The sequence below is a fragment of the Chamaea fasciata genome, unplaced genomic scaffold (genome assembly GCF_029207755.1).
Source record: "Chamaea fasciata isolate MVZ Bird 193981 ecotype frontalis unplaced genomic scaffold, bChaFas1.0.hap1 SCAF_18, whole genome shotgun sequence".
NCBI classification, from domain to species: domain Eukaryota; kingdom Metazoa; phylum Chordata; class Aves; order Passeriformes; family Sylviidae; genus Chamaea; species Chamaea fasciata.
Window position 1 is genome coordinate 9,713,066 of NW_027094103.1, and position 24,809 is coordinate 9,737,874.

At 49.1% G+C, this 24,809-nt stretch overlaps 1 protein-coding gene across 2 annotated transcripts in view; it reads right to left on the reverse strand.

Moving 5' to 3' along the window:
* MYO1H (myosin IH) overlaps nucleotides 1-24,516 on the reverse strand; it is a 26,342-nt gene extending 1,826 nt beyond the window's left edge. The window contains exons 1-30 of one of the 2 annotated variants that reach the window (XM_066199549.1): nucleotides 24,406-24,516; nucleotides 15,742-15,900; nucleotides 15,015-15,130; nucleotides 14,459-14,657; nucleotides 13,929-14,009; nucleotides 13,330-13,509; nucleotides 12,887-12,985; nucleotides 12,218-12,331; nucleotides 11,845-11,916; nucleotides 11,035-11,154; nucleotides 10,670-10,737; nucleotides 10,188-10,293; nucleotides 9,610-9,690; nucleotides 9,213-9,304; nucleotides 7,781-7,875; nucleotides 7,535-7,581; nucleotides 7,250-7,330; nucleotides 6,915-7,020; nucleotides 6,546-6,663; nucleotides 6,175-6,288; nucleotides 5,779-5,855; nucleotides 5,215-5,283; nucleotides 4,596-4,680; nucleotides 3,928-4,087; nucleotides 3,491-3,574; nucleotides 2,913-3,006; nucleotides 2,346-2,401; nucleotides 1,767-1,902; nucleotides 930-997; nucleotides 363-460 (exon numbers count right to left, since the gene is read on the reverse strand). In XM_066199549.1, the coding sequence (XP_066055646.1) occupies nucleotides 363-460; nucleotides 930-997; nucleotides 1,767-1,902; nucleotides 2,346-2,401; nucleotides 2,913-3,006; nucleotides 3,491-3,574; nucleotides 3,928-4,087; nucleotides 4,596-4,680; nucleotides 5,215-5,283; nucleotides 5,779-5,855; nucleotides 6,175-6,288; nucleotides 6,546-6,663; nucleotides 6,915-7,020; nucleotides 7,250-7,330; nucleotides 7,535-7,581; nucleotides 7,781-7,875; nucleotides 9,213-9,304; nucleotides 9,610-9,690; nucleotides 10,188-10,293; nucleotides 10,670-10,737; nucleotides 11,035-11,154; nucleotides 11,845-11,916; nucleotides 12,218-12,331; nucleotides 12,887-12,985; nucleotides 13,330-13,509; nucleotides 13,929-14,009; nucleotides 14,459-14,657; nucleotides 15,015-15,130; nucleotides 15,742-15,900; nucleotides 24,406-24,420 (2,990 nt within the window). In that variant the 5' untranslated portion in view covers nucleotides 24,421-24,516. Of the gene's footprint in view, nucleotides 1-362; nucleotides 461-929; nucleotides 998-1,766; nucleotides 1,903-2,345; nucleotides 2,402-2,912; nucleotides 3,007-3,490; nucleotides 3,575-3,927; nucleotides 4,088-4,595; nucleotides 4,681-5,214; nucleotides 5,284-5,778; nucleotides 5,856-6,174; nucleotides 6,289-6,545; nucleotides 6,664-6,914; nucleotides 7,021-7,249; nucleotides 7,331-7,534; nucleotides 7,582-7,780; nucleotides 7,876-9,212; nucleotides 9,305-9,609; nucleotides 9,691-10,187; nucleotides 10,294-10,669; nucleotides 10,738-11,034; nucleotides 11,155-11,844; nucleotides 11,917-12,217; nucleotides 12,332-12,886; nucleotides 12,986-13,329; nucleotides 13,510-13,928; nucleotides 14,010-14,458; nucleotides 14,658-15,014; nucleotides 15,131-15,741; nucleotides 15,901-24,405 lie in introns of those variants that run through there. The other variant, XR_010723346.1, reaches the window with a different exon arrangement.
* Between the last annotated feature and the right edge of the window lie 293 nt (nucleotides 24,517-24,809).

Genomic DNA, 24,809 nt, shown 5'->3' on the forward strand with positions numbered 1-24,809 from the left:
CATGCCCAGGTCACACCAGAAAACTGAAAGAAAAAGTGGGTTTAATGTACAATAAGTTGGGTTTAGGCAGGTGGGGCATGGGCAGCTGGCAGAGCAGAGCAGAGCAGAGCAGAGCAGGATTCATTAGCCTGGGGAAAGCCTGGGAAAAAGGTTGGAATGATTTTTAATACATTTTCTCTCAGTGCATCCCATCCCATCTCCCTGTGCCTCTGGAAGTCACGAGAACAGAGATGCTGCTGCACCAGACCTGTCCAGCTTTGGGCACTGTCTGCTGGGGTGATGTCAACAGTCTTGACCTGAAAGGTTTTCCCATAAAACTGAGCCTGCCCAGTGCTACCCATCCACTTTCCTGCCTTCCTTACCTTCCCTTCACCACTTTAACGAGGCTTTGCTTGTTGGCCAATATGCAGAGCTTGGTGACCGTCTCAAAGATGTGCTCACACTGCAGTATCACATCTCCCTGGAAACAAAAAATAAGAGGGATAAAGTCACCTGGCATCACCCCAGCATGTGATGGTGCAGAGGAACTCCTTTGGAATGCCAGAGCAGAAGTGACCAATTTAAATACCCTCTCCAGGGCTTAATTTGGATTTTTTTTTTTGGTCTATAAAAAGGCAGGAGCGTGTCCAGAGAAGGGGATGGAGCTAGGAAAGGTGTGGAGAATCAACCACACCAGGAGGGGCTGAGAGAGCTGGGGGGGCTCAGCCTGGAGAAAAGGAGCCTCAGGGGGGATCTTCTCATTTTCCACCACTTCCTGACAGGTTGGGATGCCAAGTGAAAGTTTTCGTGTTGAGACAGCAAGAATGCAAAGGCCTGGCTGATTACACACGGAATAAACATCAGGAATTGTGTCATTCCAGGAGTTTAGAGGATGATCTCAGAAGCATCAGCCTCAGGACCTCACTTTAACCACCATCCCAATTTCCCACCTTCTGCTTGTTGTCCTCAGGAACATGAATGACCACGATCCCATCGCTCAGGTTACTGGTGGAGATCCCTTCAAAAAACCCCAGAATTAGAGGAAAACCTACCAAACCCAGCTCCACACCACCCTCAGCTCCTTCCCCCAGGAACACTGACTGCAGCCCCATGTGGTTACAGGGGAAGTCACATTCCTGAAGGAGGGCTCTGTCCTTCCTAAGAGTGAAGAATATTCCCATTCTCAGAGCAAAACACACAAAGCTTCTACTTCGATTAATTCATCTGAGTTTTCAAAATATCTTCTGAATATTTATATCACCTGTTGTCCACAGCACAATTCCAACAGTGGTGTTTTAAACACCTGCACGAGCTGTTTGCCCCAAACCTTTCCCTGATGCCTTGGTTTTGGTAACAGAAAAGGGAGAAGAATCCATTCTAACCCTGAAATGTAGCTCCAAAAAATACCCGCAAACCAGGGTAGGAAAGGTTTGGCTTATTTTTTCTTCCCTCTGTCTCAGTAGAAAGTGATGCCCTCCTGCATTTAAACATTTCAAGGAACTCTCACTCATAAAATCATCCTTCACGGCTTTGTCCCGCCCCCAGGAAAAGAGGGATAGATCATTCCAATATCTTTGCAAGACAAAGTTTCAGAATTTCATCCTTCCTAAAGGATGCCTGGCAGGACAGGAAGCCCCACAACAACTCACAGAATCATCATGGAACGGTTTGGGTTGGAAGGAACGTTCAGGATCATCTCATTCCACCTATCCCATGGGCAGGGACATCCTACTAGTCCAGCTTGTTCCTAGTCCCATCCAGCCCTGGACAATGACTCCCACTGGTACCTTTCAGCGTGGAATACTCGATTTTCTGTTTGATCTTGGCCATCTCCACCACGTAGGCCGAGCTCTGGGTCAGCACCAGGAGCCGCTCCCGCGCCTTGAACCCGTTCCTGTCATATTTTATCACGGGGGTCACATACTGAAAACAACGAGTTGGAATCAGCATTTCCACTACTGCAAGTTCCTGCTCCAGGGGTTTGGATTTTCCTGACTGGGAGTAGCTCAGTGAGGAGCAGCTCTGCCCGTGGAGCTGCAGGTCCCAGCTCACAGGGATCTGGATTCCCTACGCTAGGAAATTCAGGAGGCAGAATCCTGGGAATGATGGGGCCCGTGTGTCCTCTGTGCCGTAACCATGGGAAGTGCAGGGAAACTCCAGCTCTGTTCCTGCCCTGGACTGGGCTAGGAATGTTCTTTAAGCTTTCATCAAAAGCAATCTTAAATAACTTTTAATTGGGTGTATTTTGATACCTGTCTCCAATTTAAAAGCAAGGAAATGGTGGCTCCACTGCTCTTCATCTGCCCCTGAGTGAGCAAGCAGCTCCAGGACTCCAGTGAAGGTAATTCCAAGAGTTCGGTCCTTACCTTGATGTTCTCCCCACGGATGAGCTGCAGCACTTTGGGGTTTAGGTCATTCTCTTCTGAGGACCAAACCAGAAGGAGAAACTGGGTGTGGGTGCCAGAGCCCCAGACAGACACTGCCCACCCCCCAGCAAACACCAGAGAGCTGTTTTAGCTGTCTTCATCCCAGCTGGCCTTTTCCTCTTGGAATGCTCCTTTCCAAACTGAGGGTGGTCACCTCCAGCTGCTCCCAAACCCATTTTGGTGACTTTTCCTGCCCTGACAAATAAATTCACACCAGGAGTTTCTGCCTGTTCCTGAGTCTGCTATTGGTTCACACCCTGGTCCATCCCAGCCCCCAGGGAATCCTGCTCAGGTTTATGGCTTTGTGTCCCAGAGGGATCCCAGTATCCCCAGTTTGGGAACAATCCTGCAGATCCATCACTGCTTTCATGTCACTCGATGTGACAGGGAAGGAACTCCAATGGCAGGTGATGCTGCCTCTGCCAGGAGGGGATTTCTCTTGGGAAAGCAGGAATTTACAGAGCCAGGAGCACACGGCTGAGGCCTCCAGGGGTTTGCTGAACTCACGCAGGCGGGTGTCCAGGAAGGGCTGGCTGAGGCTCTCCAGGTACCCCTCCTTCTTCCCGCTGAAAACAGCGCTGGTCACCACCTTCTGCTGCAGCTGGTGGGAGAAGGAACAGCTCCAATTACCCTTGGAATTCTTCCACTGGGAAGATCAGCAGGGACAATGCAAATACTGCTACTCCACAGCCTCCTTCTGCTCACACACCGCCCACCCGACTCATCGGAATCTTGGAACTGTGCTGCGTTTCTTCCAGCAGCTTTGGGTTATCCCTGTGTTACACCAAATGCAGGGGCAGCAGGAAAAAAATCCTGCAGATTTTTGGTGTTTATGGATCTTTTCCAACTATATGGAGAGCAGATTTCACGCCATGAATTAAACCCCACCTGTCTGCTCTGTCCACACTGGAGGAAATCCCTGGCTCCAGGAGTTTCCTCTCCTATGATGAGAAGTTTGCTCTTATCCCTGAGGGACTGATTGGAGCAGCGGGATCAGAAGGTGCTGCCTGTGTCCCAGGTGATTCTCAGGGAGCAGAGATCACACCTGTTTGAACTCCCACATTTGCATTCCAGGTGTTGGTTACCTGCGCTTTCCTCTCGGCAGTGAGCCCTCGGCAGTATTTCCTCACCAGGTTCCTCATGCAGATTTTCTGGAGCATCTCGGATGTCTGCATGAAAAAACCCAGGAAAAAATCAACTAGGGAAGTTGTACAAACAGCTCTGTCTGTGCCATGAGCCTAAAACCCCGTGGGATTCATTTTGTCTTTATTAGGACTCGTGAGTTCACTTTTCTTTCAGTGTGTTTTCCCTTTTTATTGCTTAAACCAACAGGGAGTTTCCTCATTTCTCTTGGAAAGCCCCACCACTGTGCTGCTCCTCCCACTCCCACCCAAACACAGCAGATCCTGCGGTTTTCCAAGGGCTCTGAACAGAGGATGAACCAGCAGCAAATCCTTTTCTCCCGCATGGCCACCAAACAGGGGCCACCTCCACCTCTCCCAGAGCCTCCAGGAACCCTCACCTCTTCCAGGATCGAGGGAGGCTGGAGCCAGCTCTTGTCCAAGACGTTTTTTGGGAGGTGGTCTCGGAGCTTCATCAGGTAGTAGTACTGTGAAAGCCTCACAAAGTCCCTGTTCTCCGGGCAAAGGGGTTTCTTCCGATTGATGAAGCCGTTTATGAACCTACAGAAAACATCCCATGACCTCCAGAAATCCATGGAAATGAGGGGAGGGACAGACTAAGGATTACTGGTGCTAGTCCAGGTGCACTGTGGGCCAGCCATGGAAATCTCAAGCTTTAGAATATTCTAAATATTAGCAGGTTTTAACCAAGTTCTGTTGGCCAAACCACAGCGCTTTGGAGTTCAGAAGGAATCAGCTCTACTTCAGGAGCTGGGGTTAGGGGAGTGGAGAGGGAGGATAAAGGGAATGGAGGGGCATGAGAAAAATTAGGGAGGAAAATCTTCCCTGTGAGGGTGGGGAGGCCCTGGCACAGGGTGCCCAGAGAAGCTGTGGCTGCCCCTGGTTATCCCTGGAAGTGCCCAAGGCCAGGTTGGACAGGGCTTGGAGCAATCTGGGATAGTGTGAGGTGTCCCCTTGGCAGGTGGTGGGACTGGATGGGCTCTAAGATCCCTTCCAATCCAAACCATTCTGGGATTCTGTGGCTGGGAAATACGGTTGGGGCAGTTACTTCCTGATGGTCTGCACTGCCCACGTCCTCTTCTTGGCTGCCCTCCGTGCCAGGGCTCCTCTCCAACAGGCCTCCAGCTTGATTGCTGCAAGAGGGAATCAGCAGAAGTTAAAACTGCTTATTTAGCAGCTCAAAAAATCAGCTGGTGGGAAGGGCGAGTTTGGAACGTTTTCTTCTCCATGGTGGATCCAGTTCCACCTGTGCTGTGGGGCTCAGCACCAAGGCCAGGCCTTGTCCCTGCTCTGCCTCCTGCTGTCCCTGCCCACAGCCCAGAAAGCTGCTTTATATCAGCCTGCTGTGATAAGAGGGGTTTTTCCCCCAGCAGCTGAGGATCAACCCCCAGGAACCCCAGAATGTCCCCTGTGTGTGACAGAAGGTGCTGCTGCTGCTCAGAGCTGCTCCCACAGCTGAGGCCAAGAGCAGCTCGTGGTGTGAGGGTCCAAACAGAATTAAAGGAACCTCTGGAAAAGCTCTGGGAATGCTCTGGGTGCAGCTGCCCCCTCCTCTGACCCCAACAGACCCAAGTGCTGCCCACAGCACCATGGATTTGGCACCTCCCAAGGCTCCAGCTCCTGTGGAAACTCAGCCCTAAGGGAATCCCCCATTCCAGAGCCTGTACCTGCTTTCCTCTTCTTCTGGTACGCTCTTTTCCCAAGGAATCCTTTATATTTGGCCTGGAGTCTTGAGACTGGAAAGAAGGCAGAGACATCACCTGCAGGGTCAGGGCAGTGAGGAGCTGAGTTGCTGCACTCCAGGGCACAGGGGACAGAGGGGCCACTACACCCCTGGGACCAGACGCAGCCCCTGTAGGTACCATGCCCTTCAGTGATGCTTTTCAAGGAACAGGTACCCCTAGGATGAGACAGAAGAGATCCCAGTCCCAAGGGAAAGGCACTTGGTGCATCTAGGCATGGACAGGGAGGTACTCATAGGACCGAGGAGCTCCAAAGGAGCCACATACCCACCACTCAAGCAGGGATTTCCCCCCAGCCTGGAGCAACTTTACTGAGTTTTCTATGGGTTCTGAGAGCTATGCAGACCAGAGTTAGGAGGGACCTTAAAGCCCATCCCATTCCACCCCCTGCCATAGGCTGGGACACCTTCCACCATCCCAGGCTGCTCCAAGCCCCATCCAACCCAGAGCCGGGAACAAAGCCCCAGACCAAGGGAACTGGAACCTTACTCAGCAGGTGCTTTCTGTACTCAAAGGCATCTTCTGTGGCAAACAGGGTCTTTGGGAAACGGATGAATATTTTGGTTCTGAAAAAAGAGACCAGGAGCAGGTTATCTATGGTGAGCCATCCTTTCAGCTGCCCTGAGCAGGCTCAGAGCCCCCCAAACAGCTGAAATTTACCCAAACCTGAGCTGCCTTGGGCTGCCCAAGGAAGCAGGAGAAGTTGGAGCCCTAACCCAGAGATGGAAAAAACGAGGTTGGATTCAAGTTCCCATGGAAACAGGTAAAAATAATGAGGAAATTTGTGCAAGTGGGGTTGCACAAAATCTCTCTCCTTACTCCCGTCACAGACAGGACAGAGGATCCAGGACAGCAAACACTGAGCAGCCAGAGCAGGGAAATTACCTTCCTAATTTGTACTCCTCAGGCTTGTAACCAATGTGTTTGATGAGTCTCTCCACACCCTCTGCTGCTGGCCCGTGCCAGTTTGGCCAGGTAGCTGGACAGAGACTTTTGTACCTGAAAGATCAGCAGGAGATCAATGCAAACCACCTGAAGTTTGAGGAGCCCCTTCCTGAAACTCCTATTCCAATTCCTTCTGCTTTACTCAAGGCGGAAGATCTGCCAACGCAGATCAAAATGACGCAGACAAGACGCAGGCAAAGGGTATTTTTGAAGCAGAAGGTGTTCTGCTGACAACAAAACTCGAGTTTTGCTCGCTCCGCAGCCCTCAGGAGGGCAGAGTTACCCAGGCAGAGGGGAAGCAGCTGCCTCACCTCTGCAGGAAGAGCTCGTACTTGCGCCGGTACGCGAAGCCGGCCCGTCTCACCCGCAGGTGCTCCATCAGCCCCAGGTACTTCACCTGGTGTCGGATCAGGAAATCATCAAACTTCCCTGCAGCAAGAGCACACCTTCACTGGTCAGTTCTGTCTGGGGAAGCTCACCCCTGTGCCCATGTGTTGGAGGAAATCGGGAAGGAACCGAATCCCCAGTTATCCACAGGGACAAATTTGCTGCCAGCTTAACCAAGCAGTTTCTACACAAACACAAACATGTGTACTCAACGTGTACAGGCTGCACCCTGCTCCAAACACATCCCTCTGTCCTTTCCTTGGACCCAGCAGAGCCTTCAGGCCCAGCCTTACCAGGCTCCTTGTTCTCGTTGGGTTTGATGCAGCGGATGTACGAGGGCTCCTTGGACATCAGGATTTCGATCAGACTCGTCAGACTGTTCTTGAACTGGGTTGCAACCTAAGACAGCATCAAAAGGATGTGTCCAGGTGGATTTGGAATGACTCCAGGCCCTCCCTGGGCAGCTGTGCCAGGGCTCTGCCACCCTCCATGGAAAGCTCTTCCTCAGGCTGAGGCAGAACTTGTGTTTTAGTTTATGGCCGTCAGGACTGAGGAAGGGATCAGTGATTAAACCAAGGCCTGGGGAGCTGAGTTGATATTCAGAATTAAGACTGAAGACAGAACTCACAGTCTCCGGTCTCCTCCTGTTGTCCAGTTCTGACAGGAGGAAACAATCCCTCATGATGCTGTTCTTGGAGTTGCACAGCACCTGAAACAGGAGGAGATAAAAGTTGCCCTGTTGAGCAGCCCTTCTACTCCTCCTGGGAGCAGCACAGCCCTGAGAACATGCACAGAGATGCCTGAAGATCAGTGCTAAAGAGAAAAGGATGTTTTTGTTTGCTATGGAGAGTAAATAAATCTTCTGCACCAAGCAGGTGATGGAAAAGAACAGCATCCCTTTTTTTGTGCCTACCTCCTTCAGGTTTCTGTACAGTAGATCATTATTCTTCTCCAGAAATCCTGAAAAAACATTGAATTAAAAGAAAGTACAAAAGAAAATTGGAACATTTAACTCAAAATTCTCACTTCAGCCACATTTAAGACTTCCAGGTCAGTGCCTGCAGAGGGCAGGTATTTTGTAACCCCTCTTCCCATCAGGTCATCATCACCCACAGCAGTTTAGGAGCTCAGGAGCTCCAGCCTGGCCGTTGTCACTCACCCACAGCACAGTAGGTGACCTCTCCTGCGTAGTGGAGGAGGCGGAAATCCACCCAGTCGATGGATTTCCGCGTTTTCTGATCCGCCAGCTTGCGCCTGCCGGGGGAAAACCCAACAGAACACCAGGAGAAAGAGCAGCAAAGAGATTCCCTCAGCTGGGGGAGAGCCACAGCTGGGGGACAGCTGGAAATGCGGTGTTTGATCCTACTGATGTGGCTCTGACTGTGGAGTTATGGCCCGTGATCAAACCATCACCTCTCCCTGCTGGCAGCTCTCATAAACTCCTCAGGATACCTGGGATCTACTCATTGCCGTTTGGCAGTGATCACCCATTCCAGGAATGTAAAGATTTCTTCCCATGACATCCATTTAAATACATTTTTACTGCTTACGTGGGGAAAAAAACAACAGCTCCCTCAAGCCCAAAGCAAACCCGGGGGCAGGGAGAAAGGATTTCAGACATTTTGCCCTGGAGCATGAACTGAAATACAAAGGAGGAATCCAAATGTTTGAGAGTAACAGGAATATTTTAGAAAGCAAGGATCCCTGAGGGGGAAAAAAAAAGAGCCAAACAAGAAAAAAAGAGCAACTTCACAGTTGAAGTTTCAGCTTTGTAAGCAGTCACAAACAGCAGAGCTGAGTGTCACAACAGCACGTTCGTGTATCAAAGCTCCTTCCAAGAGCAGATCTCGTGGAAGTAGCTCCAGCACTTCTATTTAAAGCTTTTAATCAGGCAGAACAGCATTAAGGCACATTGTGGTGACAAGGAAGTTGGCTACAAATTTTCCACTTGGCTGTGGTGGAGTTCAGAGCTGCAGGAACAGTGACAGCTCAGCACTGTGACTCTCAATTGATGACTTGTCACAGCCCTTCAGCAGCTTCTGCAGGGAAGTGCCAGCACAGCCCGGCGCCAACGCGCTCAGCTGCCACCAAAATGGGATCCAAAACCCCTCCAAATGGAGTATGAACCAAAATGTCACTCATCTGGGGGAGAGGAGCACATGCATTTTCTCTCCTCTTTGTACTCCAAGCTCACACAGAACAAGATGGGTGTAAATATTTACATATCCCCCCTCAGCCTCAGGTGTTTGCCTCCTTGTCGCAACACCTTCAGCTTTCCCTGGAGTCCATGGGGACCAAAGCCACCTATGGCCAAAGCCATTTAACCTTCCTGGGCTAAAATCCTGGGCCAAATCCCAGGAGTCCCTAATTTTGGTGTAGGATGAGAGACCCAAAGCTCAGCATCAGAGAAGTGAAGAGCCCTGCTCACTCCTCCCAGTACCCCGGACCCAGCAGGGGAGTTTTCCAACATCAGACACTGGATGGGCTGTTTGATTCCCTCTGGGACAAGGCCGAGATTGTTCCCTCCCCAGCCCTGCCATGGATATGGGATGGGAAGGGTCTGGGATAGGATACAGAGGGTAAATGCATACGTCACGAAGTGGGCATGATCTCCTACTTTCTCTTCCAGCTTTTCCAAGAAGCTCAAATCAGTCGCTTCCCCAGGCCGTAAACATTCCTCATCCTGGAACAGCAGGCACTGGATCAGAGCTGCTCTGAGCTCATATTCCCTCCTCCACAACATTTAGGGCAACTTTGTCACACAAACCCAAAGCTCCACTGCAGGAGAAGCAGAACATTCCATATCTTTAACTCCTCCCCCCAAAACCAGATCCTCTGCCTCATCCTCTGGGTGTTTGTTACAGGAATCTGTGTTTATGTTCCAGGTTACACAGACCCATCCCATAATTAGACGGGAAAAGTGTGATTAAGAACCACTAGATCAAGGCACAGGTCTGCATTTTAATTTAGTAAAAACTCTGATCTTACCAGGATGGAGATTATTCCTTTGTGCTTCTGCTCAACCAAGTCACAGATGATTTTGTTGTTAAAATATGGGATTGGTTCCCACTGGAAAAGGAAGAATGGTTTTAGATTAAGACCTTTTCTTTGCAATTTTTTAAGTTCTTTGGAAATTAAATAAGACACAGCCTCAGATCCCACTGAAATGAGTGGCATGGATTAGGATCAGCACAGTGATCCATGATCCTACTCCAGAGTTCTCCTGCTTCCAGCAGCCCACACCACACACCATCCTCTTGTTCTCTACATAAATCCTCTCCACCTTCCCATGTTTTACACTGCTGGAATCCCTCATTCTCCAGGGACGTTGTCACTGCTGAGCATCTGAGTTTTGGGGAAGGTCCTACTTCCTCCTTAAATGACGTCAATTAAGTCTGGGCTAAATTACACTTCAAAACTGCTACAGAAAGAGACCCCTGCAAATCCGACGCTTCCCAGGAGAACGATAACAAACTAAAGAAGCAGGATGACTTTCACATTGGTGATCAAAAGCATTCAGTGAAATGGCAGTTCAAAGGGAAAAGGGAGGGGGAAATGTAATTTACCTCAATGCCTTCCAGTTCATATTCCTCCTGCTCTGCTTTCAGGGTCATCTCAATCAGCAGCTGCTGCAGCTTCTCATTGCAGTAATTAATGCAGAACTGCTCAAAGCTTCAGGGAGGTTAAATGAGCAGCAGGTTTGATGTGTTCCAGGGGCAGTTTTGCTTCTTCCTCCACGGACTAAACCACCCATTCCCATGGAAACCAAACCCCCATTTCCACAGGGAGCAAATTCCCCATTTTTACATGGACCAAACCCCCCATTCCCACACAAACCAACCCAACCCTTGTTCCCACACTGTTGCACCACAGCCCAAACCAGATTTGCAGGCCAAGGTAAAGCTTTTCCTGGGGTCCAGCAAACCCCTGCACCCAGGTTTTAGTGCCCTGTACCTTATCCTGCTGGGCTGAGGGCACAGTCAAAATTTCATGTAGGAATGTCCTGTACCCACCCCAGGTCACCCCAAATCCCAGGAACAGCCTGTACCTGTTTGTGTCCAGCACTTCAAAGCCATAAATATCCAGCAGGCCAATAACTGTTTTCTGAGTCGAATCCTGTCAAAAACACCCCTGCTCTGCCATTGCTCCTTCCCTGCAGCTGGCTGCTTTCACCTGAATTTCAAACTTTCTCTTTGAGAGAAATGTCAGTGGAGAAGCCACTTTAAAGCAGGTAATGAACTGCTAAAGCTCTTTAACAGAGAGTAACTAAAGGGTTTTCTAGCTCAGGGCTGGGGGATGTCCCAGCAGCAGTTATCCAACATCCCAGATAATTGATGATGAGGGCTCTGGGGCCTCTCTGGATAAACTGCTCAGCACTTCAGGAGCATTCAGGGCCCCAGACAAGAAACCAACCTTGTTGGCAAGAGAGCCATTGATTTTGTTGACGAGCCAAGTGAAAGTCCTTCCATAAATTGCCTTTGCCACGGCGTCCCGGGCGTAGAATGCCAGATCCACATTCAGTGGGCTGAGAACCTGGAAATAAAGATATGCCAGAGAAGATAAACACCACGGGGGATCAGAGCAAACGTCTGCACAGCCAGGTCACATCTGTGGCTTTGAGAAGCAGCCACAGTGTCCTCCAGCACAGCACAGCCACCCCCGGACAGCAGCTATTCCTGCAGGGGGTTAGAATGGGATCATCTTGAAGGTCCTTTCCAACCCAAACCACTCTGGGATTCCCTGATTCTCCTTACAGCTTTATTTTCCATCAGTGTTCCTCCAGTCTGGTGTATCCCCACCTGCTAGCAAGCTTGAGGCACTACATTTTGGTGAGTATTGATTTAGACAAAGTGGGAAAATATTCTGACCTCCTTTTACTTCCATATTATTAAAATAAGAATACAAAATGTTCAGAGAGTGGTTTTTATCAGTGTTTTTCTCTGTTTGTGCAGCCCAGTTTCCCAGGAAGCACCATGAACTGGGCAAGGGGAAATTGTTTGGCTCATATACAAGTCCCTGTTCCAGCTTTTTGACAGCTCCTGCCTTGTTCCGCAATAAAACTCTAATATATTTTAGTTTAACATCTCAGGCTGGAAGAAGGGGATGTGGAGAAGGAGAGGGACAGTCAGAGGGGTCTCGTTTACACTCAGAACTGGCTCTTCATCCACCCCCCAGCTGGGAGTCTCCCCGATTATTCTGGGGCCACACAGAACTCCCCGGTACCTCCTCGGATCTGGCTTCGATCTTCCTGTGGGTGAGAGCTTCCTGCAGGATGGACAGGTGAGCACCCAGGAGCTGCAGGGAGAGAAATATCCGCACTCAGAGCACAGCCACAGGTCCCTGTTTAAATAAGCAGCACTGTGTGATGAGTGGGCCACAACCCCCAGCCCCTCCCCAGTCACCCTCAGCCTGGAGCCACAGGAAACAAGGAAGTTCCAGGGAGCAAACTCAAGATGGTTTACACCAAGAGCTGGGTGGTTTTGGAGTTATCCTTGTGCTTTTGGGAATAAATACTTTGTACCAATAAGAAAATCACAGTAGGGTTAAGGTTTTCCTCCTAGCACTGGGAATTCTGACCCGATGTGGGCAGAGGCACCTTGGAAATCCACTTGATCTGGGACCCGTCACGGATGATGGCGTGGCCATTGCTGTCCTCTTCAAACTGGATGTTCCCAAGGTGCAGGACACTGGCAACGATTCCAAAGAGATGCTGATAATGGGAGATAATCCATTAGGACACATTAGGGTTCCCACGGCCCTGTGGGGTGGTGCTGATCTTTCCTATAGTTGATTAACAGAATTTTGGCTGGGCTGAAGGAGGTGAACTAGAGAATCCAGCACCACCACTGGCATCGTGCTCTTCACCACCCACTCCCTCAATCCTGCAGAACCATGGAATCCCAGTGGTTTGGGGTGGTAAGGAACTTAAGAGGGCAGGGAAGGGACACCATCTACTATCCCAGGTTGCTCCAAGCCCCATCCATCCTTGGACACTTCCAGGGATGGGGCAGCCACAACTTCTCTGGGCAACCTCTGCCAGGGACCCAATTTCTTCCCAATATCTAATCCAAACCTACTCTCTGGCACTGAGAAGCCATGTCCCCATATCCAAGTTTCTTGTCAGCCCCTTCAGGTCCTGACCACTCAAAGTATGTTCTATTCTACCCTTCACCCCTCTCCCAGGCACGGCTGCTTCCATCACTTCAGGAAAAGAGCAGTGCCCTCCTCTCTGAAATCCCTTGGCTCAGTCCCTTTTAAGCAGCACCTCGATATCTTTTTCAGTGAAGTCAATGATGGAAAAAGCTTTCCGGACTATTTTCCAGTCATTCTTGTCATTGATAGAAAACACTTTGGCACATCGACCCTAGGCAGTAAAAGAAAGATGAATTAATACAATTAATTGGTAAAGAACTTTTATTATCAGCAAACACAGATACTTCTGGGCACACTGCTTTCATTTCCAGTTCCCTCAGTGAGTTTTTTCACTGTTATTAATCCTGAGCACGGCTCCTTTGATCAAATCTTTCAGTTTATACTGGAAACCCCAAATAAATCAACCCCCTGAGTGTGGAGATCAGCTAAAGTTGCACAGAGCTCAATCTTCCAGCCATCCTTTATTTTTAGGGTAAGAGTATCTTCTGCCCAAGGTGCATTTTCCATCCCTACAATTCCTGATGGAGCCACGGGGCAGCTCAGGATCCCACTGACCTGGATGAGGTACGTGTACTTCTGGGGGTTGCGCTCCAGCCCGAGCCAGCAGAGCAGATCCTTGTCTCCTCCCTCCAGCAGCTGGTAGAAAATATGGAAATTCCTCTCTCCGTGGTTTTGGTGGACAACTCGGGATTTCTCAATCAGGTAGCTGAGGATGTGCCCACCCACTGGAGCTCCCTGGCAGAGCAAAGCAGGCAGATCAACACCAAAAATACCAATAATCCCTGTGATTGCTGTTTCTTTAATCCCAGGAAGGAGGAAGAGGCTCAGGAAAAGCCAGATTCTGCTGTCATTTATCTGCCACCTTTTCTTTGAGAGTGTCCAGCAACAGCATAAGGATTTGCTGTCCTTTAAAAGTAACTTGAGCTTTAAAATTTTCTATCAGCTTTCCATGGAGCACTGCCAGGATTGCCAGCAAAGCTGGAAGTTTCCAGGATGGATAACCAGTGACCTCACCTGCAAAATGCAAGGTCTGTAAAAACAGGGTCAGAAATATGCTGGGTAAGAATTCATAAATCCTGGGCTGCCTGCTCAGCATCCAGGAGGTTTCTCAGTTACTGCTCCTTTTCCCAGCGCTCCACTGAGTTTGTTCTCACCTTAAAATCAAACTGGATATCCATGTACTTCCCAAATCTGCTGGAGTTGTCGTTGCGCAGGGTTTTTGCATTCCCAAAAGCCTGGGGATAAACAGAGAGGGGAAGTCACTTCTCACCTCACTGGGAGCCTCACACTCAGTTCCAGTAACCAAGATTTGCTGCTTCAGCCAAGCCCCACTGAATTATTTGGATTAAAGAAATACAAACGAATGCATTTCCACAGCTTCAAAGTGGAATTCAGCTAAACCAATTCAGCTTTTTCTAATCTAACCTATAACTGAGGCCCCAAGGAACTGCTGCATGCTGCAGTTTTCTTGTATTTTCTTGTATTTTCTTTCAGCCATACTCTAACTGAACCCCCAAATTTTAATTTTCGGACATTAAATGATGCTAAATCCCAAATATTCTTCCAGAGGCTGTGCCAATATTGACCATTCTTGCCAAGGACTGCAGATTTGCAGGGAATCCTTGAGCAGTGAAGCCACCAACTCCAACCCCTCTGCATTTTGGGCCTTCCTTTAGTTTCTCACCTCAAGGACAGGGTTGGAGAGCAGGAGCCGGTCCCGGACAGTCTGGAGCTGCTCCGTGGTGGGACAGGTGACTGCATAGTACTGCAGGATCTTCTTGGATGCCTCTGTCTTCCCAGCCCCGCTCTCCCCGGAGATGAGGATGAAGTGGTTGTTGTACTCATTGCACATCACCCTGTAGGCGTTGTCCGCTATGGCATAGCTGGGAGGGGCACAGGAGGCATTCAGAGGGGAAATATCCATTAGGAATGGCACAGGAGGAGGAATAGCAAAGGGTTTCCAGGAGTTTTTAACTCCTGGTTTAATGTTACAGGTGTTGGATAGGGTCATGGAATCCTGAAATGGGTTGGAAGGGATCATAGAGATCATCTCATTCCAACCCCCTGCCATGGGCAGGGACACCCACTGTGAAAGCTGGGCTCGAAAGCTGAGCCTGACTCAAGGCCTGACAGCAAAAACCAGGCCCAGTGGCTGTGGACACCCCCGCAAGGCGCCAGTAAAAGATTACAGGGAAATCCCAAATTAGGAATACCCCCAGAGATCCCATGGGAACACTCACAGGTGTGGGGGCAGCTCAAAGAAGTTCACGCCCCGATAAAGCTTCATCTGAGTCACTGTGTAAATGTCCAGCTCCTGGTAGGGGTTCACAGACACGAGGAGAGAACCAATGTAGGTCTGCAGGGAGAGAGAGCCCAGTGGGACACCTGCTCCACAAGAAAATCCCAAAGGAGGAGCCAGGTACCTCAGGACATTATCCACAAACCGATGACAAAGCTGCTACAGAGCTTGTTATGAGAGAACCAAACCAACCAACCCAAACTCTTCCCAAATACCAAACTTCTTCCAAAATCCCATCGGTTAGGAGTAAAGCTGAACCATGAGAGCAAGCTGACAATTTGAGTGCAAGGATTTGGGATCTCTTGGTGCTTCCAGGAGCCTTTTCCTACTAAAGTTAACACAACACAAAATAAAATCCTCAACCCTCCCCAAACCTTTTCCTGCCTTCCTTCAATCACAGCATTCCCTTTCCCATTCCCTGCACACCCTTTAAAGCTTTGCAAGGCAACTCAGAGCAAGCTGAGAATTATTTTCATGAGTTAAAGTAGATAAATTACTCCTAGGTGATCGCTCTGCTGGGGATTACCAACACTTTGTTAGACACACAGAGGATACTCAGCTCTTCCTCCTGGACCTGACCAGCAAGGCCACCTCAGGGACATTTCAGGAGCCACAGGGCCACCTTAGGGACATTTCAGCAGGCACAAACCCACAGCAGCAGCACTCACGTAGATGAGGTTCTCCTGGTAGCGCTTCCGAAGGTTGTTGAGGAAAGCAGCCTCGCTGGTGTGGGAATCCAGAAGGACAAAATCCTGCACCCCGACCTTGTCCCGGGCTATCAGAGCCCCCTCCATGTTGGCGTCGCCGTTCTCGTCCACTTCTTCCTTCTACAACACAAAGGTTGTGGGGTGCAGAGTTAGGAGGGGGCAGAGAGAGCCCTTCCCCCAGGGACAAAAATCAACCTTGCACAGGTAATGCCAGGAGAGCGTTATTCCAGCTTGTCCAAGAATGGCAATTCCATCCAAGCTCTTCACAGTCCAGACTCGCTGCTGAGAGGAGGGAGGAAGATCCTGGTTTCCATAAAAACTCAGACAACCCCAGCCCTGGAGATGCAGTTGGGATCTGAACACTCAATAACTTAGTCCAGACAGAATTTTCCTGGCACGAAGTTGGAAGAAAAAGTGGAAGGCACCAGAAAACTCCTTCGTTTTCCCCCTTTATAGAGATCTAGACATGAAAATGGAGAATCCCTGGAAAAGGCTGCAAGGGGCTTGACTTGTAGGCAAGAAGGATTAATCTCACAGCATCACTCTGCACAGGAATGTTATTCCCAGACCTTCCCAGCAGCAGCTCCAAGTCAGCTTTCAGTGCTGGCACCAGATGTCCCCACACACCAGTGAGAGACACGGCTACTGCTGATAAAACTGATCAGAGAGCGACCTGGGGATGGTTAAACCCTGCCCAAGCATCCCCCATCCTTCTCCAGAGGCTGAGAGATGCAAAAAAGACTGTCCCTGACAAAACCAAACCCTCTTGCACCCTCCACTTCTGATTCCTTATGGCAGAAATTGACTTTGTCTGGGAAATTCTCACTGCTGAGGGTCAAGCTCAATTCCCAGGCTGTAAGAATAAACTGAGCTTTTTATTTACTTAAACCAAGCTGCTAATTTCATTCTAGCAAATAAAAAAAATTGTCTACATATTTCATACGGATTTGTCTATAACACACTTATTTTATGGCAATGCTGTTTGAAAGTTGGGTTTTCAGGGTATCCTTTTAGTTTGTTTTCACAGACACCAGGATTATCCAGTTCAGAGACAAATTCCTATCCTGAGGCATAAATGGACATGAAATGAATTCAGTACAGTTGGAGCATCTTACCTCGGAGCAAATTGCCTTGGAGTGAGCTCCCTTGGAGGGTTCCAGGACAATTAGGGGAGGAATGTGGCCGAGCAGCCAGAGCAGCTCCGGAGGCTCCAGGCTGTGCTCACCAGCCCAGCACCTTTGCTGTTCTCCTCCTGCCCTTGGGGACATTGGCTTGTCCCATTTTGCTGCTCCACTGCTCAAGGGGACGTTGTGGTTGTGTGTGAGGTTTTCAACAAGCGCTTAAAGGACGGCGATGCTCTGTTTGTGTAGGGCCACGTCAGGTTCTGCCTCCCCCTTTTAAATTTAACTTCGGTTTTTCAAAAGAAGAAGCTTTGCCAATTGGAAATAGGTACAAAATAAAATGTTCCTGCTGAGCTCTGGAAAACCTTGACCCTGAGGGAGGTTTTTGGGATGAGCCTGCAGGCACTGGTGGACATTGGGACTCGGTGGGTTTGGGAGTAGGGTTATATAAAATGAAGAGCAAAGGATCCAACCACACAATACCCTTTATGACCGGGTAAACTCAGAAAAAACAGCTCTTAAACAGGAATTTTAAGGTTATTCTCATTTTAGTCCAGCCTGTTCTTTGCATTTATCTCTTTGAGAGTGAGCTGAGTTTTGAGATTTAAGTTCAGCAGCAACAAGACCACAACAGTCCAAAGAGAAAGATCCCCTGAAAACAGGTTATTTAAATGAAAAATAAATAAATCAGACTTGCAGACACACAAGGAATGCCATTTTTTGCTTTGCTGACCGTCCCCAGCCCCAGGCTGGCAGGATAGAGAATTCCTCATTTTTCCTTAGCCAGGGCATGACCTGATTGTCATCACTTCTCTTTTCTGTCAGAAAGTTCCATACTATTTCCTTTTAATATTAATATCCTTTTTTCCCCCTCCCCTGCACGTGACCATTCTCCTCCATTTGTTGGGCCTGTCCTTAGCTCAGGTTCCATTGGTTTGGAAGACCAAATAAAGGATAATTTTTGCTTCTCAAACCAACACCTGGACAAGACCCCACTGCCAGTGCAGAGAGGAACATGGAAGGGGGAGAGAGAAAAGATGACGATGATAATAATGATAATAATGATAATAATAATAATAATAATAATAATAATAATAATAATAATAATAATAGTAACAATAATAGGATTTGTCTTCTGACAGAGCTCTCAGCACAAGTCACTTTTTCTTTCTCTCCCAGCTGGGAAGCAGGAAAGGATCAGCCTGACACTCCCTTGGCATCTGCCTGCTCAGGTTTCCTTAACCCACTTCTCTCACGTGTATGTTAATGGGTAAATGACACTGCTCCCCACCAGGCCAAACTCCTGAACTCTTTTCTAGCCTATTTTGTGCCCAGATTTTCTCGGTATTTTGCTGGTGCTGATAATTTTATAATCCCAGCACCCTTTAGTGCCCTCTCCCCATCCACTTCTGAAAGTTCACGGCAAGTTTTGTGCTTCCCTGAACAAGAGATGCCCCAGGACTCATCAGTGCACATGACCCCAGCAAGACACTGCTCTTTTAAAGGATTATTTCCCTTCCCTCATCACTCAGGAGCCAGGAGATTTCTTTCTTGCCTAAAGACACGAGCTTTATCAGAAAACCTCTCCCTCACTACAATGAAGGGTTTTGCTTTTTTCCCACAGGGATTTGTCTGTCAACAGGGAAACTCCAAGGAGCTCTGTGGGATCACAGCACAAATTCCTGAGCTCTGCAGCTCCTGAGAAAGTGTCGGAGAGAACAGACCAGTTTCTTTGACCAAGTTTGTACCAATTTGAAGCAAGGAAACAACTTTAAAAACCGGAAAGAAAGAAACTTGGCAAAATCATTACTTATCTTCACCGGAGAATCAAAACTTCATTTTTCAATTGATACTCCGTTGATGTTTCTTTGGTTTAATGTCATAGAACAGAAAAGATGAAGGTACAGGGAGGAGAAGGATCACTTGTGAGGCCACAGCTATTTTGGAAGCCCTGGAAAAGCCCAAACCATGCAGGTGAGAGCCTCAGGTGGGCACAAGCTCACCACGCAGACCTTTGGAATCCTTGTAGCTCTCACCCACACAGAAAACTGCACCCAAAAGTTCACCCCAGCAGACCCAGGTTTATTTGGGCCACCAATTCCACCCACAACAGCAGAAAATCTCCTCAAGGATCCTCCACACCCTCAAACCATCCCGGAGCTGCCGGATTTCCCTTCCAGCAAATCCCGAGGTGGTTTTATGTCACACCTGAGTCCTGCTTTACCTGCACCCTCCCCTCACCTCTTTGTCCAGCCCGTGCTGCTTCCACAGGGTTCCCGGGGCTGGAATTGAAGCCCACGGACACCCTGGATCGTGTGTCGGGCTGTTTGCTGCTCTCTCCTTGGGCAGGGATGCTCCATCCTCCCGCTTTAATGAATTATCCAAGACCTGTCAGCACCCGAGCCCCGGGAGCTGCCGACAGCAGCTCCAGGAGGTTCTGCCTCTGGGGATGAACCGATGGGCTCTGACCTTTCTGATGGGCAATTTGGGCAAACCCGGGCACAAAACACATCCCATCTCTCCTGGCCAGGGCGCCTCAGCCCCTTCCCATAGCTCCCGGCTGGGCTCCCACTAGAGGTCACTGCAAAACCCAGTTTAAGTCGCCGTTTCCATGGATTTTCCTTTTTTTTTTTTTTTTTTTTTTTTTAAATATGCAACAGGCAGTTTTCTCCCCTCGAAAACGATTTTTCCTGCAGGACACCAACTCCCACTTGGTGCCAGCTCTTCCTGCCTCTGCCCAGCTGTCAAAGCCAACGACAACAGAGATTTCCCCAATTTCCAACAGAATAAAACCCATCCACTTGGGAAACCAGCGATCCACGAGCAGCACCAAGTGACCTCTCAGTTCTCCAGGTGATGCTTCCATGAATTAGGAGCTCTGTATTTAAGGAGCTTCCCACCCAAGTCCCACCTCGCTGGATGACAAACTCCTAAAGGGATTCGTGGCAGGATCAGGTTCTCCAGAAATGGAAGAGCCCTTCCTGTGCCACAGGGCCCAGGAATTGGATCTCTTCTCTCATGCCTCAGTGCATGAGCCAGGCAAAGGCATTTCTGACTTATCCTGAGCTAATAAATACCGGTGATGAGCAAAAGCATCCAAAACATAAAATGAAACAGCCCTCAATAAGGCGCATTTTCACAGAGAAGTGGGGAAAGCACCTGTTTATCAGCAGGTTGTTTAGACCACTCTGTTTCCCAACAGAATCAGGGTTTGGCGACAGAAAGTTAATTCTTCCCTCCACCCAGCCCTGAGATAAATGCACATTAAAGTGGTGCCACGGGAAGGTGCAGTAAGTGACCATCCCGGGAGTTATCTGGTTCAAAAGGGACACGAGATAAAAAAATAGAGATGAGACTTAAAATGGACACGAGATTTAAAATAGACACAAGATTTAATAGAGAGTGTCAGGCTTGCCCGGCTGAGCTGAGCAGCACTGTGAGCACACATTCCCTCGGGAACGTGGGAGCTCTGTTTTGGAAATACTCATTTACTGCGAGTGGCAGCAGCTCCCTGACCCATCCTGCTCCCCTCGTGTGCTCCAGGAATTCGCTCATTAACAGTCCTGGGCTGCAGGGATCACAACAAGGAACCCCTCGGGCTCTGCTCCACCCTCGGCTCTCCGGAGGAATTGGCCCGAGGGGCCGTGACCACGGAGAATGGAAAAGGAAGATGTTCTGCCAGAGGCACTTGGCAGGGTCAGCGGGGGAGCACGGCCACGTCCCGGCAATCCTGGATCTTCCTACGGCAGTGACCTCGAGGTCAGGACTCCAGCGCTCCGTAGGGATGCCCCGTGTCTGCTCCAGGAGCAGTCAGGACTCATCCCATTGTCCCCAAAGGAAATTCAGAGTGTCAGATCTTGGCGGCAGGACTTGGGGTGACACGTCCCCACCCAGGAAGAATAGCCAGCCCAGGGCAATGGGAACGCTTTCCCCCTCCTGAGGAAACCTTGGTGTGGCTCCTGAGAATTCATCTGCCCGGCTTAGTTTTCAGATAAACGAGAACCCCATAAAAAAGGGATTAAAGCAGAGCAGATTCCACCACAGGACCAAGTTACACTCGTCCCGCCGCAGCAAAGCCAACAAAACAAGATGATTTTTAGACATTTCACCGAGACTTTTCGCAGCTCTCTGGAAACCTCGCTCAGATTTCTATCAGAACTGAAATGCTGGACATGGACCATGCTTGGGAATGCAGCAGCCATGGAAAAAGGGATATTTTGTGTGTGCAGGGAGGCACTTGGACTGTCTGGCACTACTGTACACGCTCCTCGAGGCAGGAGAATTCATAAATACAATTATACTGTGGAAAAATTTACACATTGTAACCTAATTTCTTTTCAAAAGAATACAGAATAAGAGGGTTTTAAGGTTAATCAACAGCCCAGGGAAACGCCAAGAGTTCTTAAGGCCTCTTGTCTGTCTCCAGGGCATGGTCTGCTATAGACTTGTTAAAGGGTGACTGTCTGTCTTTCTCAATAGAGGAGAGGTCGAGGTGAACCACTTCACTTTCATAAATCAAAAGAAAGAAAAAAAGTGAGAAAATCTCCCGAGTTCAAACATTTCTTTAAACCCCAAACTTTAAATACTAAATGGGCTTCATGGCTGCCATTTTGAAAAACATTAGTTTGCCAAAGGACCCTTTTGATTCCTATTGGAAAAGCGAGCGCTCACAGATAATCCATTGAGAATCCAAACCCCCACAAAAGGCTCCCTGAAACAATCGCGGCGCTGCTGAAGGACAACATTTTTGTGCCCAAAAGAAAACATTTTAACGCGCTACAATCCATGACACATATATTCCTCCATTTCCTTTCAGTAATTATTCATTAGAAAACATTTAACGTCACTGCGGATTTCACACTGGGCAGTCTGCACACAAAGGAGAAGAGTTGGCCCATTTAGAAGGGGCTGAGGCCGCCTTTTCTCATCCCAGGAGCTCCAAGGCGGAGGGGGCTGCCGGACACAAGGGGCCGGCTAAATTGTGCGGTTAACGGTCAAAGCCCCCCTGCCTACTTTGACACTCATTTAAAGATGACGGCGAACAATAGAGATTTGTTCTTAGCAACTCTTTCTTGTGCCACGGGGTCCCCGTCGGCCGCGCCGGGCCCTGCGAGGCCTGCGAGCGGGGCCGGGGCCTTGGGCCCACCTGCCCCCGGAGCTCCCCACTTTAACACAACGAGACAGGTAAAGAATATCGGCCAAAAAATGAGCCCCATTCACCACGTCAGCTTCAATAAAACAATGGCCTGTCAGGTTAATGCGAGCAGCTCGGATTTTGGGTCGGTGCCAGCAAGCCTGGCCCAGGTTGGGCAGGCGCTTTCCCCGGCCCCAGAATTCCCGGTTTGCACCACTGCTCCCAGGTTACAGCAGGCACCCAAGCGTTCAGGCACCTGACTCAGGGCATAAAACGTTTCTTTAGAGCTTTTTTACTCGTAGGAAGGGCCCTTTTGCTGTCTCAGCTTGTTTCACGCGCACAGAGATGCCGTCCAAAACTCCGCGCTCATTCCTGAACCCCAGACACGCTGGATGAGCGAGGAGAGAGGCAGCAATTCCACCTCCCTTGGGAAATTTCGGAGCAGGTAAAACCCAGCTCAAATCCCGTCAGGGCAGAGCACAGACAGTGAAGTGCTCATTCTCTCAGTTGTTGGCTTTTAGATCTAAATTTCAGAGTTTTCTTCATGCTTAGATTTACTGCCACTGCTGGACCTGAGACAGCTCCTGAATGAATCCTAAATCCTCAATAATTGCAGAACAGGATGGCTTATTAGAAAACATCAATTACTGATAAACTCCATAGCTAACCTCTGCATGCTCCAGAGCGTTCCCCAGCTGACAGAGCACAGGATTTCCAGCTGAAGAACTGAAATTCAGAGTTAAATATCCTGGGAATGTGGCAAGGCAGATTGATTCAATTTCTAGGAAAGAGAAGGATGGTCCTGGAGTATCTGACAGTCCCTAAGGTACAGGGACAGGAGCATTTAACCATGGTAAATTCATGTATTCCAAGTTGAACACACCTCCAGGGTGTTTACAAGCCTTCAAGACAGAACAGAGAACCAGAGGAAAATGGTCCTAAAATCACATTTATGGACACAGCAAGAAGGCCACTGATAAAGCAGAGATTGGGGTCACATTTCCCATAGGAGGGTTCCAACACTCCCCAAAGACCAAACCCTTCGGGCACCAGGCAGCAGAAAGGAGCTGCCTGTGTGAGTCAGCAACAGAACTAACACCTGGGACAACAAATCCCAGTCCAAACCAAGACTACAGCTCCAGTTCCCACAGCAAAAGCTGGTTTTTATCACTCCATAAGAGGCCCCCAAAAGCCAGGGGCTGCTTCCATAACATCTACACACCAGAGATTTGCAGAGGCTGCAACACAAGGTCTGATTCAGGAACTGCAGCCAAGGTCACCCAAGACTCTCTGTGATTTAGGACAGGCCTTGCTCTGGCTCTTCCCTGTCAGGGTTGAGGAGACAGCAGTGCCAGGGCTGCAGTTTTGGGAGGGAGGAACTGGAGGGGCAGCAAAGAGTATGGATGGGCTCATGGTCTGGCTGAGGATTTACTGGCAGGGCAGGATTTCAGCCGAGCCTGGAGATGCAGCCACGATGGGAATAAAGAGCAAAAACCTCCTCCAAAGTCCTCCAGAAAACACCTTCATCTGTCTTTCCCTGGCTCAGGCTTCCTGGACCCCTCGCACACTAAGCACTTCAGTAACAAGATAAAAATTCAGGAGGGAGTCGGGCATGGAGACATTATCAGAGGCTAAATCAGTGTTCCATTCTGGAAACCTCCACCTGAAGCCACACAAGAGCCCCTGGTCCCCACCTGGGAGAGGGGCACCAGACCAGCCCTGCAGCTTCAACCAGCAGAGAGTGTCTGTAAAGGAAATAAGTTTATCTTCTCCACAAAAACATCCCTTTCCTACCCCTCAAGGTACCTTGAAGTGTACCAGAGCTATTTTTGAGAGTGGGAAGGGCCTGGTTGTTGGCTCTGTGGTCATCCATCACTGTCTGCAGCTCTGAAGCCAAGCGAAGGGAAAGGGAACACTCTGCTCTTGGCTTGTTACAGCCACAGGGACAGAGGAGGGAAATGAGGAGCCATAGTGGCCCCCTCTGAGAGCATCCAGATTCGTTCTACTCCACAGCAGGAATAGAAGGTGGGGGGCATCTCCAGCATGCCAAGTGTAGCAGGACCTACCCCATTAGGGCAGCTCCTCTGGGTTTGGGTTTAAGTAAGGATCAAGATTCCTCAGGCTCTGGTGTTGCCATCCCCTTTCTTCACCGCTCAGAAAAAGTTCCCTTTTTTTCACGTGGGTGAAAGTCAGCTCCTTTCCTCCTCCCTTGGTCCCACCATTCTCTCCAAAACACAAAACTTCTGCCTCTGTTCCTTGGAGAAGGATGACAACCACTGCTCCCAATCACAGCCCAGCATGCCATCATCCAGAAATTCCCCATTTAAAGTGCTCACTAGCATAAAACCTTAGGGAGAGCTCTGAACTTACCCCACTTTTCTCCATTGCCACAAAAAGACTGCTTAAGGCAAGCCGAGAAAGAGGGGACAATTAATCCCCCACACACCATCTGAAACACAAAACTGCTTATTCCATGTGGGAGCGAGGGCAGGGCAGAGCAGGTAGAGGCAGAGGGGACTCAGTTGATTCCTAAATGGCTTCTGGATGGCTGACAGGGGGAAAGGTCATCCTCTGAAACAGGGAAAACCTGTTAAAATGGGTCAAAATTGCCACATTTAATTGGCTTTAGGTGCATGTTTGGATCAGAAAGTGTTGCTATTCCTTGAAATTGAAATATGTCTAAAATTAACAAGTTCCTTTTAAAAAGCCTCATAATTCTTTATGAATTATTTATCTGGGTTTTTTTTTTTATACTTGGAGCTAAATGTTATTTG